At 39.6% G+C, this 14,333-nt stretch overlaps 3 protein-coding genes across 3 annotated transcripts; all 3 read right to left on the reverse strand.

Annotated features, from left to right (window-relative positions):
- Nucleotides 1-300: 300 nt before the first annotated feature.
- LOC138617943 (chemerin-like receptor 1) lies at nt 301-3,292 on the reverse strand. The gene is made up of 2 exons (XM_069693335.1): nt 3,266-3,292; nt 301-2,361 (listed from the first exon to the last, which is right to left on the reverse strand). The coding sequence occupies exon 2, from the start codon at nt 2,348-2,350 to the stop codon at nt 1,229-1,231; it is 1,122 nt and encodes a 373-aa protein (XP_069549436.1). The 5' UTR covers nt 2,351-2,361; nt 3,266-3,292; the 3' UTR covers nt 301-1,228.
- Nucleotides 3,293-7,475: 4,183 nt separating this feature from the next.
- LOC138617950 (chemerin-like receptor 1) lies at nt 7,476-8,748 on the reverse strand. The gene has a single exon (XM_069693348.1). The coding sequence runs from the start codon at nt 8,625-8,627 to the stop codon at nt 7,497-7,499; it is 1,131 nt and encodes a 376-aa protein (XP_069549449.1). The 5' UTR covers nt 8,628-8,748; the 3' UTR covers nt 7,476-7,496.
- A 3,841-nt stretch (nt 8,749-12,589) lies between these two features.
- Nucleotides 12,590-13,946, reverse strand: fpr1 (formyl peptide receptor 1). The gene has a single exon (XM_069693029.1). It carries the CDS (start codon nt 13,944-13,946, stop codon nt 12,786-12,788), a length of 1,161 nt encoding a protein of 386 aa, XP_069549130.1. The 3' UTR covers nt 12,590-12,785.
- Between the last annotated feature and the right edge of the window lie 387 nt (nt 13,947-14,333).

The following is a 14,333-nucleotide window of genomic DNA, read 5'->3' on the forward strand; positions in this document are numbered from 1 at the left end:
ATTTGATAAGGTTGGCGTAAAAATGACAATTTTTTTTTTGCTGGAGCAGATATAGTATACAGTATTTCAAAATTCTCCCATGTGCCTCTTATCCATAAAGACATTTTATGGATGTTTTTTCTGGTGAAGTCAACTCCAAATAGTGTAATATTTTAACAATGGAAATAATAGTAAAGCAAGAACCGCAGCAGTAGTAATGATTATCATCGTGTTTTGACTTTTAGTAAGGTTGGCCACTTGGGCTGAAAAATAAATATTTCAAATGATCATATATGTATACATTAAAATTAAACTTAGAGGTTATGAAGGTATTTTTGAGTCTTTATTATGCAAGCAAAAAAACCTGAGAATAAATTATTTGCATTGGAAACAAATTTGCTCTTACAGTTTTGTTGGTTTTGGTCACAGAATTGAGACTTTTGCTTATGAAACTAGACTTTTGCGCTGCGGATTTAAAACATGCTGTGGTTGTGGGCCATGTGTTAATGTAAATATGAGGACATTTCAAATGTGGTGAAGACCGTGAAAGCCACAGAATCGTCAAATGTGATAACTAGTGAACATGTTCTACCTTTGCAAGTTTGTTGCCTGATTCTCTGCTCCTAACCCTGTTTAAAAGTATAGTTTCATAAGCAAAATTAGAACAAATCTAAATCTAAACAATATTAGATTGGAATGATTCACCCTGGAAAATTATTTGCAGCTTGTGAAAATCCAAACAAATAATTTGATATATGTCTACATTTGGTACCTCAGTTTTGTCATTTACAGACAGTTGCCTTTGCCAACAAAACCTACATTTGTGTTGCAAGTGTTACACAAATTTAACCACAAGCTAATGTAATACTGATTTTGAAATTGCTGACCCATTCTTTTATCCAGGAAATGACATTTTACAATCCCTTTTGTTCTACAATGGTGCAGCCTGAATGCCCTGCTGCAAGTTAAAGAGGCGCCAACAACAAGACAGCATTAAAAAACATTCCTCTATCACAGCACTGACAGTAAGTTCCACCACATTATAAGCACTGTAGATACAATGAAAAGGTAATTCATTTTGATAGATCAGTTGGCATACAGAAAAACAATATAAATCAAGCAATATTACATTGAAATGATTCACCCTGGAAAATTATTTACAGCTTGTCAAAATCCAAACAAATAATTTGATATATGTTTACATTTGGGTCAATTTGTTTTGCAATTTACAGTTCCAGTATTTGTTTCTTCATGTCATGGACATGCTTGTACCTCTGTGAGCTGACTTTTCTTTTCTATTATTGGACTCTTCTGATTTTGTGAAAGTGTGAGAGTGTGTCTCATCTTCCTGGAAGGCAGTCTCCAATACATTCAGAATGGATTTGCGGACTTTATCCTTGAAATCTTTTCCCATGAACACATACAGAAGTGGGTTCAGGCAGCTGTTAAGAAAGGCCAGGCTTGTGGCGATAGGAACACCAACAGCAATGACAATTTCTAGTGACTCATGATTTTCCACTGTGAAATACACCAACTCAATTATTTTCATGATATAAAAAGGAGCCCAGCACAGGAAAAAAGTGATGATAATGGCAGCGATGATCTTAAAGGTGCGACTCGACTGGCTGGCCAGGGTGCGGTTTCTTCTGAGACGATGGATTATGACAGCATAACAGGAAACAATGACAGTGAAGGGGACAACAAATCCCAGGAGCAAGCGGGTGATGGTCATGGCCTGATGTCGAAACTCTCGCAGCTGAATCACAGATGGTGTTACAAAGTCATCAGAAAAAGCAAAGTTGTCAAAGCAGATGATGATGTCTGTACCGGGTATTTGCAAAGTTGTCCTGAAGATGATGTTTGGGACACAGAGAATCAAAGCCAGTACCCAAACACCCAGACTCACGCAGGACGCCTTGCGTACGTTTCGGTGGTTCTGAGCCCAGACGGGCCACACCACAGACACATATCTGTCCACACTGATCACCACCAGAATGTAGACGCTGGCAAAAATGTTCAGAAAGCTCATGGCAGTGTTCAGCTTGCACATAAACTTGCCAAAAGGCCAGTGGAAACCCGTAGCTGTGTATGTCACAGTGAGGGGGAGGAATGCTGTGAAGAGGAAGTCGGCCACAGCAAGATTGAGGAACCAAACTGTGTTAACGGTTTTCTTCATCTTGAACCCAGTTACCCAGATAACCACTCCATTCCCGAGAACACCGAGGACAAAGGCCAGGCAGTAAACAATGAGAGACATGTTGTTGAGAGACTGTCTCAGTTTTGCATGTTTATCAAAATTCTCAGAGCCGCTTCCATCAGGTGCATCAGTTGTATTGGTGAGAGACACAGAGGTTGCAGTCATGTTCGTCATTATCTTGAGAGCTGCGGTGGCAACATGAAGAAATAATATTAATGAATTTACAAGTCATCCTCGATTTTGTTGCTGATTCTGTATCTTATTAATACACTGGAAGATTACCAATCACTTTTACACAAATACTTATTGTCCAGTGGCGCTCAAATGTGATGAAGACCATGAAAGCCACAGAACAGTCAGATGTGATAACTGGTGAACATTTTCCACCCATCTACCTTTGCAAGTTTGTTGCCTGATTCCCTGCTCCTGACCCTGTTTTTCTCACCTACAGTTGAGTCTGCTCTGGCTCTGTGTCTCAACCTCATGGGTTCCTTCCTGCTCCTTGTGCTCTCAGCGAGCCACGCCACTCTCTGCCCTCGCCCTACCACTCTCTGCCCTCGCCCTGCCACTCTCTGCCCTCACCCTACCACTCTCTGCCCTCGCCCTGCCACTCTCTGCCCTCACCCTACCACTCTCTGCCCTCGCCCTACCACTCTCTGCCCTCGCCCTACCACTCTCTGCCCTCACCCCACCAACTCATCTCTCAGCCTGCTCGCCTCTCTCAGTCATCGCCCTGTCAACTCCACTCTCTCCATACCTTTCTCATCCACCACTATCAGGTCCATCAATCTCCCACCATCTCTCATTCGTTCCACTTACTATTGTGTAAATACGTTTTACTTTAACTAGGGATGGGCATTTCTAGCAAAACTACTATTCGAAATGTACTCAGGACTGAACTGTTAATATTTTTTACAAGTCACCCTCAACTCAAAAAAGTACCTCTCTGTGAAATAAAAGAGTTTAGCTTTTTAAATTAATTCTAATCAATAGCTTTATTATTTTATTTAAATCAAGAGTAGAAATTGTTATGAGTTTACAACAAAAATCGATTGATTTCATGTCCATAAAATAGTAACGTTAACGTACCTTCCTCAAAGATCTCTGTACGGTGGCGTAATCTGCAGCAGGATATTCTGTGATCAAACTCCAGCGGGTTAATATAGACTTGTCTGTAAGTGTGATGTCACTGCCTACGTATGGGCGGATCCACAGTCAACCTAGAAAAAAAGTCATAAAAAAATTCCATTGATGTTCTTTTTTAATCTTTAACTGCTCTACAGAAACAATAATATCTTAAGTGAAAGATGAGGTGCACAATGCTACATAGTCATTGTGGCTGCACATATAACTTTGTCAGCATTGTCGCTTTGTGTTGACATAATAAATCAACATCTGGACATATCACATCTTTTAACGTCCCCTCTCTTCACCTTGCACCCTATTACAACAAAGTCACTGCAGCATCTGTCAGTAATTGGAGGTAGCCAAAACAGTTTCATAGAATATCAGGCTAATCCTTACTTGAATCTGCACACATTAAATATGCAGCCTCTGTGAAACCAACACTGCAACCAAAAGGCAACTGAAATCAAAATGTAAATATGTTATTTTTGGGTGTGGGTGGGGAGCTACAGTATGGTTCTTCCTCTCTGCATTCTGTCTTTGTTCGCTTATGTAAATTTTCTCTGAAATTACAAAAGATATATTGTGCCATCGTAGTTGGCCAATTTCTATTCAACGAGTCATCTCAAAACGACTCCACAAACAGTGATGTGAATGATAATACCACCAAGTAAGACATATATTATTCAGTGTAATGTCTCGGTATTCCTAATGTCTGACTTTTAATTTTGCTTTGACCACATGGAATATAGAGCAGACACATCAGATTTTGACCAACCAATCTTCCTCAACTACCAGCACAACAACATTTACACTGCAGAGCTTACTTCTAAGGTGGATTGTTTTGATATCACTGGGGCTATTAACCAACTGAATTGACGTCTTCACTTCGCCCTTGACTGAATTATTTCCATAATAGCATCAAAACATGTGCAGATGTTTAAAATTAGTTTAGTTTAAAATGTTATGTCTATCTAACATATACATAACACACAAATAGGCAATTGCTGGTTAGGACTAAACAAATATATCTTATTTCAATGCAACTTTCCAAACTCCCACACTAAGTAAACACATTTAACATAAAAGGAAGCTAAAGTTTCGCAGTAAATGGTCTTATGCGGTGCTTGCTCACTACTACAGTCTGCTTAACTGTATAGTTGGGAGTGCTGCACAGTGTGCTAACCAAGAGTTATTTCAGCAACTGTTCTCTCGTCCGTCAGGCAGTCCTCTTTGGGTTTTGGTGGGAATATCTTTGTTGTAGCTGCATTTCCATGTTTTAGAAAAAAGTTAAATAAAATGTAAGATATCATGCTCAATAAGTGGGACACAGGACCAAGAATAAAAATGTCGTGCAGTCCCACATAAAGTGGGACACCCGGTCACCCTCGCCACCGTCCTGTTGGGTTTTGGTAGATAAAATTTGTCCTGACTGCCATTCCTCTGTCTGTCAGACCACAGCAAGACCCTCAGCAGTTACCAGGGATGCTTTGGGATGCTTTGGGACGCTTTGGCATGCCTTTCCCACGCCTGCCTTCACCTGGGAACTCTGCCAGAATCCTCTTGGTGGATTTCATTTCTGCATTCAGTACAGCCCGATGGCACCAGAAGGTCAGGAAACTGTACCAGCTCATGATCATCCTTCCACTTCTCATCTAGCAGGTCTAGGTTTTCCTTAGAGTTAGAGCACATGCTGTCAAAATATGGTACTAACATCATCAGCCAGCATCACCAATCTCTCAGTCCATTTCTCTACACCCACTGCATTAATGGCGGTATCAGCCCATCCTACACTGACACTGCAATACTTGCACTGCTTAATGACAAGTTACTGCCTACCAACACCCCATCTCCACCTACAGCTGAAGTTTATAAAAAAAAAAAAAGAACAGACATTGGTAGCCAGCCAAACTCTAGTTGGTCATAGCTACATCTACTGAGAAACAGTTAACCAGGTTGAAAGCTTCAGGTATTTTGAACTTACCATTGATAGGAAACTTTCCCCAGACACCGGCAGTATCCACAAATGGTGCCAGCAAGGATCTCCTGCCATGTGTGCCATGGTGCCTGAGTTCATGAGAATGAGAGAAATATATGTCTTACTTGTCAGCCTTTAAATGTCCAAACAAATTTGTTGTTTGTGTATGCTACAAATCAATTAGTGTGCAGCAGTATTTGGTTCTTCTGTTTTTTTGTTTGTTATTTTATCTGTGAAGCATCTGATATGTAAAACAGCTCCTTCTGGTGGTCATAGTGTTGCGGGACGTTGCGGAGTGAGGTGTAAATTGTGAAAAATGCAAAAAAAATGCAAAAAACAAAAAATAAACCACTAGATCTTGCTTCCAAAAATGGTTTTTTTCTCAGTTTAAATTGTTTATCCTGATATTAGACTGAATATTTTTGTTTGTTGTTGACTGTTAATCAGATAAAAAAAAAAGATAAAACTGGCAGTTGGAAGATTTGAACCCCCCCACACACCAAAAGAAAATGAGCAGATTATTTGACATTGAAGATAATCTTATGTTTCAGTTCTGATATAAACAAGAGTGCAGAAGGTGTGTGTGGAAATTACATTGATATTATCAGATTATGGCACAGCATGCATGTGCTCAAAATGGCCAGAGTCTGATTTCTTTTAAAACGATGGAAATGAAAGCATAACAGGAGACAATGACAGTGATGGACACAACAAATCCCATGGTGAAGCAGGTGATGGTCATGGCCTGATGAGGGTAATACAAATTTAATTAAAAAAAAGTTGTTGACGCAGTTGATGATTTCTTCATTGTGGAATGATGGCCTGATGGCCCTGAATAGAAAGGATGGGACACCGGGAATGAAAACACACGAGGCCTTGAATACATTGCTGTGGTTGTGGGACATGTATAAATGTAATTATGAGGACATTTCAAATGTAGTGAAGACCATGAAAGCCACAGAACCGTCAGATGTGATAACTAGTGAACATGTTCTACCTTTGCAAAGTTGTTGCCTGATTCTCTGCTCCTGACCCTGTTTAAAAGTCTAGTTTCATAAACAAAATTCTCAATTCTGTGACCAAAACTAACAAAACTGTAAGAGCAAATTTGTTTGCAATGCAAATAATTTATTCTCAGTTTATATTTTTACTTGCAAACTTGATTTTTGATTGCAGTGCGAGAAATTTGCTCTCAAAACAGTTTTCTTTTGGTTTCTAAAATAAACAGAGAGAACAGTGGGAAGTGTGAATTCATTACATTTATTCATGGCACAGCATGCATGTCCTCAGAGTGGGGATCACAGACATAAGAACCCCCCAACACCGGCAAGAGACAAAACAAATATTGGTTATCAGGTTAGGTCATTAGGGTTTCATTAGGGCAGCAATAGACTGTCCTTATGCTGAATAACAACAAGATAAACATCGCAGGCAGACTTATTTCATGAAAATGAATAAACAGACTAAATTACTTCATGCTAAATAAAGCGGAAATGCCAACTTGACTTTTACCTAAGATAGTCATTGTCGAACTGTAATCAGTTTTGTCATTTACAGAAAGTTGCCTTTGCCAACAAAACCTACATTTGTGTTGCAAGTGTTACACAGATTTAACCACAAGCTAATGTAATACTGATTTTGAAATTGCTGCCCTGTTCTTTTGTCTGGGAAATGACATTTTACAATCCCTTTTGTTCTACAATGGTGCAACCTGAATGCCCTGCTGCAAGTTAAAGAGGCGCCAACAACAAGACAGCATTAAAAAACATTCCTCTATCACAGCACTGACAGTAAGTTCCACCACATTATAAGCACTGTAGATACAATGAAAAGGTAATTCATTTTGATAGATCAGTTGGCATACAGAAAAACAATATAAATCAAACAATATTACATTGAAATGATTCACCCTGGAAAATTATTTACAGCTTGTCAAAATCATTACATTACATTACGTTTCATTTAGCTGACGCTTTTATCCAAAGTGACTTACAATAAGTGCATTTCAACCATGAGGGTACAAATTCAGAACAACAACAATCAAGAAAGTACAATTTTCTTCAAGAAAGCCAAACTTCAAAGTGCTATAAATAAGTGCTATTTTAAGTGCTCCTAAAGTGCTAAAAATTGAAACAAATAATCCAAACAAATAATTTGATATATATGTTTACATTTGGGTAATTTTTTTTGCAATTTACAGTTCCAGTATTTGTTTCTTCATGTCATGGACATGCTTGTACCTCTGTGAGCTGACTTTTCTTTTCTATTATTGGACTCTTCTGATTTTGTGAAAGTGTGAGAGTGTGTCTCATCTTCCTGGAAGGCAGTCTCCAATACATTCAGAATGGATTTGCGGACTTTATCCTTGAAATCTTTTCCCATGAACACATACAGAACTGGGTTCAGGCAGCTGTTAAGAAAGGCCAGGCTTGTGGCGATAGGCACTCCGATAGTGATGATATGATCTAACGTTTCACTTGTATAATTAGACATGTTGTTCACCAACTCAATTAGGCTCATGATGTGAAAAGGAGCCCAGCACAGGAAAAAAGTGATGATAATGGCAGCGATGATCTTAAAGGTGTGACTCGACTGGCTGGCCAGGGTGTGGTTTCTTCTGAGACGATGGATTATGACAGCATAACAGGAAACAATGACAGTGAAGGGGACAACAAATCCCAGGAGCAAGCAGGTGATGGTCGTGGCCTGATTACGAAACTCTCGCAGCTGAATCACAGACAATGACGGTGTTTTAGCATCGACAGAAAAAGCAACGCTGTCAAAGCAGATGATGATGTCTGTACCGGGTATTTGCAAAGTTGTCCTGGAGATGATGTTTGGGACACAGAGAATCGAAGCCAGTACCCAAACACCCAGACTCACGCAGGACGCCTTGCGTACGTTTCGGTGGTTCTGAGCCCAGATGGGCCACACCACAGACACATATCTGTCCACACTGATCACCACCAGAATGTAGACGCTGGCAAAAATGTTCAGAAAGCTCATGTTGGTGTTCAGCTTGCACATAAACTTGCCAAAAGGCCAGTGGAAACCCGTAGCTGTGTATGTCACAGTGAGGGGGAGGAATGCTGTGAAGAGGAAGTCGGCCACAGCAAGATTGAGGAACCAAACTGTGTTAACGGTTTTCTTCATCTTGAACCCAGTTACCCAGATAACCACTCCATTCCCGAGAACACCGAGGACAAAGGCCAGGCAGTAAACAATGATAGACATGGTGTTGAGAGACTGTCTCAGTTTTGCATGTTTATCAAAATTCTCAGAGCCGCTTCCATCAGGTGCATCAGTTGTATTGGTGAGAGACACAGAGGTTGCAGTCATGTTCGTCATTATCTTGAGAGCTGCGGTGGCAACATGAAGAAATAATATTAATGAATTTACAAGTCATCCTCGATTTTGTTGCTGATTCTGTATCTTATTAATACACTGGAAGATTACCAATCACTTTTACACAAATACTTATTGTCCAGTGGTGCTCAAATGTGATGAAGACCATGAAAGCCACAGAACAGTCAGATGTGATAACTGGTGAACATTTTCCACCCATCTACCTTTGCAAGTTTGTTGCCTGATTCCCTGCTCCTGACCCTGTTTTTCTCACCTACAGTTGAGTCTGCTCTGGCTCTGTGTCTCAACCTCATGGGTTCCTTCCTGCTCCTTGTGCTCTCAGCGAGCCACGCCACTGTCTGCCCTCGCCCTACCACTCTCTGCCCTCACCCCACCACTCTCTGCCCTCGCCCTACCACTCTCTGCCCTCGCCCTACCACTCTCTGCCCTCGCCCTACCACTCTCTGCCCTCACCCTACCACTCTCTGCCCTCGCCCCACCACTCTCTGCCCTCGCCCTGCCACTCTCTGCCCTCGCCCTACCACTCTCTGCCCTCGCCCTACCACTCTCTGCCCTCACCCCACCAACTCATCTCTCAGCCTGCTCGCCTCTCTCAGTCATCGCCCTGTCAACTCCACTCTCTCCATACCTTTCTCATCCACCACCATCAGGTCCATCAATCTCCCACCATCTCTCATTCATTCCACTTACTATTGTGTAAATACGTTTTACTTTAACTAGGGATGGGCATTTCTAGCAAAACTACTATTCGAAATGTACTTGGAACTGAACTGTTAATATTTTTTACAAGTCACCCTCAACTCAAAGAAGTACCTCTCTCTGTGAAATAAAAGAGTTTAGCTTTTTAAATTAATTCTAATCAATAGCTTTATTATTTTATTCAAATCAAGAGTAGAAATTGTTATGAGTTTACAACAAAAATCAGATGATTTCATGTCCATAAAATAGTAACGTTAACGTACCTTCCTCAAAGATCTCTGTACGGTGGCGTAATCTGCAGCAGGATATTCTGTGATCAAACTCCAGCAGGTTAATAAAGACTTGTCTGTAAGTGTGATGTCACTGCCTACGTCAAGGCGGAGCCACAGTTAACCCAGAAAAAAAGTCATAAAAAAATTCCATTGATGTTCTTTTTTAATCTTTAACTGCTCTACAGAAACAATAATATCTTAAGTGAAAGATGAGGTGCACAATGCTACATAGTCATTGTGGCTGCACATATAACTTTGTCAGTTTTGTCCTGTTGGGTTTTGGTAGATTAAATTTGTCCTGAGAATGAGAGAAATATATGTCTGACTTGTCAGCCTTTAAATGTCCAAACAAATTTGTTGTTTGTGTATGCTACAAATCAAATCCTATGCAGCAGTGTTTGGTCCTTATGTTTTTGTTGTTGTTGTTGTTTTTGTTTTTTATCTGTGAAGCATATGATATGTAAAACATCTCCCTCTGCTGGTCACAGTGTTGCGGTACGTTGCGTAGTGAGGTGTAAATTGTGAAAAATCCAAAAGAAATGCAAAAAACAAAAAATAAACCACTAGATCTTGCTTCCAAAAATTGTTTTTTCTCAGTTTAAGTTGTTTATCCTGATATTAGACTGAATATTTTTGTTTGTTGTTGACTGTTAATCAGATAAAAAAAAAAGATAAAACTGGCAGTTGGAAGATTTGAACCCCCCCACCTCCCCACACACCAAAAGAAAATGAGCAGATTATTTGACATTGAAGATAATCTTATGTTTCAGTTCTGATATAAACAGAGTGCAGAAGGTGTGTGTGGAAATTACATTGATATTATCAGATTATGGCACAGCATGCATGTGCTCAAAATGGCCAGAGTCTGATTTCTTTTAAAACGATGGAAATGAAAGCATAACAGGAGACAATGACAGTGATGGACACAACAAATCCCATGGTGAAGCAGGTGATGGTCATGGCCTGATGAGGGTAATACAAATTTAATTAAAAAAAAGTTGTTGACCTAGTTGATGATTTCTTCATTGTGGAATGATGGCCTGATGGCCCTGAATAGAAAGGATGGGACACCAGGAATGAAAACACACGAGGCCTTGAATACATTGCTGTGGTTGTGGGACATGTATAAATGTAAATATGAGGACATTTGTTACTTAATTGACCTAATCAAAATGAAAAAGATTGTTTTGTGCCCTCATGTGGTGATTATGAGAAATGCATCATCAGTGAAAACCAGTGAAGTCTAAAAATATTTTAATAATGGGAATAATGGTAACAGCAAGAACCACAGTATAGTCATCCTCATTATCACAATCTATGGCCTCTTGGTAGAGTTGGCCTCTGCAGCTAAGAGAAGTTAAAAAAAAAAAAAAAAAAAAAAAAATAGAATTACCATTTACTGTACATTGTTTACATCAGAATCAAGCTTTATCAAGGTTCATGTTATATGACAATATACCACATTATAGTAATTCTTTTTTCATTTGATTACTCAGTCCACCAAAAACAGCGACAGGTTATTTCTGATTAATTATTTAAGTAAATTTTTTAGGCAAATGTAGCAGAAATTCACTTATCCCTGCTTTGAAAATGAGAATAATTTACTGCTTTTAAATTCTTTTTTTTTATCGTAACCAGAAAATGTTTGAGTCTTCATTGTATCAAATAAGCAATTGGAAAACAAAAGGTAATTAGAAAATTAGAAAATGAACATAATCTTTAGTTTTAGCCCCAAAATAAACACAGATAAGCAGTGGGGAAATTATACATTAAAATCCTCAGATTAAGGGACAGCATTAATGTACCCGGAGTGGACGTCACAGGCATTAACCCACTCACCAGACCGCTTCCCTTTCAAAGGGGAAACAAATATCAAATGATCAAAATAAGCAAATTATACAATGTAGCTGCTACTTCAAGCATAAAATTCTCATCCTCTCAATCATATGTAATCATTACGATTGCATAATACTGCCCTAATGCTGAATAACAAATGTAAATACCATTTTTGTCAAAGCATGCAGTAGACATGTGGCAGTGAATCAGCTAAATTAGTTGCTATGGAGATGTTATACAGTAGCTAGTAAGTAGGATTGATGGCAACCAGGTGCTCAGTATAAGATATGGACATAAGATGATGATTTTTTTTGAATGAAAATCTGGCTACAGTTTAAATATAAGCAAAGACTTGAGTCCCATTCAGGTATGATCCCCAAAGATGGCCTTTGTGGGCAGTGTCATGTGCCCAGTTTTGTCATGTACAATCATAATGACATCAGTGGTTATGTAGAGTTGGGTCAGAAGGGAAAATTGGAAAATATAAGCATTTCTGTGAAGTGGTTGAGCAACACTATTTCTCACTGTAGATTTAACATTCAGCAGAATTTCTTTTGCATGTTAAATTTACAGCCTATGAACAGGAAAGGCATGATGTTTTTCTGGAAACAACTTCTATAACGATAGCATTTAGGTGATGTGCTAGCATTTGATATCATCAACGTATGACCTATACATAAGTGTTACTTGAAATATTACTTGTTTTCTTTGCTCTGATGCACAAGCAAGGGCATAGTCTCAACATCTGGAGTGTGCATCACAGATGTTCTCTTTATCAACAAAGTGCTATCCTTATGTTGCTTGTATTCACAGACAAACATAATGGGTCCTAACAGAGTGCAGCTGAAAGCAAAACTGCATCATGAAGAAACACCACAAGTACTCCACAGATAAATGTTCGCAGAGTAAGTTATTCAATTTGAATGGGGTATTTATGTGTATATGCAGGTAGGTTTAGTTATAAATGAAATACGTACTGTATGGAACATGCATTTGTGTGCGTTTTTCTGTTTCCTTTCTTTTGTCCTTTATAAAACATTTTGAACTCTGACTTTGACTAGTTCTATCGGCCTATAAATGACCACAATTCATATCAAAAACATTTCATCGTTCCAAAATGCTTAAGCCAACAAACGAATTACACATTGATCTACTCACTGTATTGTACAATGTTACAATCAGTAAGCTCCAGAGCGTGTAAGAGAGAGAATGGTCTTTTAGGTCTAACAACTACACCAATGTTAAAGCTTATGATAAACAGTTAGACAGTTCAACCAAGTTATTTGTTATATACAATTACATTTACTATGTACAGTTTAAATCATTGACAGCCTTACACCTCAGCATCAGAAACTGACTTGTCTTTGCTCCGGCTGGTGACCATTGAGTTTGTATAGGTATAAGAGCGAGACACCTCTTCCTGGAAGGCAGTCTCCAATACATTCAGGATGGATTTGCGGACTTTATCCTTGAAATCTTGGCCCATGAACACATAGAGCAGAGGGTTCAGGCAGCTGTTGAGAAAGGCCAGGCTTGTGGCGATAGGCACTCCGATAGTGATGATATGATCTAACGTTTCACTTGTATAATTGGACATGTTGTTCACCAACTCAATTAGGCCCATGATGTGAAAAGGAGCCCAGCACAGGAAAAAAGTGATGACAATGGCAGCGATGATCTTAAAGGGGCGACTCGACTGGCTGGCCAGGGTGCGATTTCTCCTGAGACGATGGATTATGACAGCATAACAGGAGACAATGACAGTGAAGGGGACAACAAATCCCAGGAGGAAGCGAGTGATGGCCATGGCCTGATGTCGAAACTCTCCTAGCTGAATCACAGATGGTGTTTCATAGTCATCAGAAAAAGCAAAGTTGTTGAAGCAGTTGATGATATCTTCATTGTGGTATGCTGGCCCGGTGTCTCTGAAGATGAAGTACGGAGCGCTGAGAATCAAAGCCAGTACCCAAACACCCAGACTCACGCAGGACGCCTTGCGTACGTTTCGGTGGTTCTGAGCCCAGACGGGCCACACCACAGACACATATCTGTCCACACTGATCACCACCAGAATGTAGACGCTGGCAAACATGTTCAGAAAGCTTATGGTGGTGTTCAGCTTGCACATAAACTTGCCAAAAGGCCAGTGGAAACCCATAGCTGTGTATGTCACACTCAGGGGGAGGAAAGCTGTGAAGAGGAAGTCGGCCACAGCAAGGTTGAGGAACCAAACTGTGTTAACGGTTTTCTTCATCTTGAACCCAGTTACCCAGATAACCACTCCATTCCCGAGAACACCGAGGACAAAGGCCAGGCAGTAAACAATGAGAGACATGTTGTTGAGAGACTGTCTCAGCTCAGCATGCTCATCCTTGTAGCCATGCTCGTCCTTGTAGTCATACTCGTCGTTGTCATCGTACAAAGAGCCATTTCTGCCAAAGTAATCTGTTGTGTTGAGGTGATTGAAAGGTGTAGCAGTCATTAGCTCCATCATTGTCTTCAAAGCTGCAACAAAAATTAATTTTTTTTTTACCTTTTTATATTTGCGCAGATCTTAATAACAGCGTTCAAAACAAAATAAATGTGATTAAAAGGATTGAGCACAATTTAGAATATGTAGCTTCACTTATGTTAGTTGCCCAAACTAACATAAGTAAGTAGCCTATGTGGAATATGCTGTTTATTCTGACAATGACTTGAACTAATCATAGGGCATTAATTTTAACCACCCAACTTCATCATAGGCTGCAAGACACGAAGACAAATATCAGTGATATTTTCAAAATAGTTTCCCAATTTTCTGTGCACCTTAATAAAAAGGCTTAGAAATACACGTTTGTCATCCAGAAGTCTTGCACAACATGTACATGCAAACCGTGCA

Source organism: Brachyistius frenatus, unplaced genomic scaffold, assembly GCF_029030835.1.
Source record: "Brachyistius frenatus isolate BFR_SWC_R1_liver_20210118 unplaced genomic scaffold, ASM2903083v1 Contig_14, whole genome shotgun sequence".
In the NCBI taxonomy this organism is placed as follows: Eukaryota; Metazoa; Chordata; class Actinopteri; family Embiotocidae; genus Brachyistius; species Brachyistius frenatus.

Bases quoted from the DNA above. Each gene is read 5' to 3' on its own strand.
- LOC138617943 (XM_069693335.1), bottom strand. From the start codon at position 2,350: ATGACGAACATGACTGCAACCTCTGTGTCTCTCACCAATACAACTGAT.
- LOC138617950 (XM_069693348.1), bottom strand. From the start codon at position 8,627: ATGACGAACATGACTGCAACCTCTGTGTCTCTCACCAATACAACTGAT.
- fpr1 (XM_069693029.1), bottom strand. From the start codon at position 13,946: ATGATGGAGCTAATGACTGCTACACCTTTCAATCACCTCAACACAACA.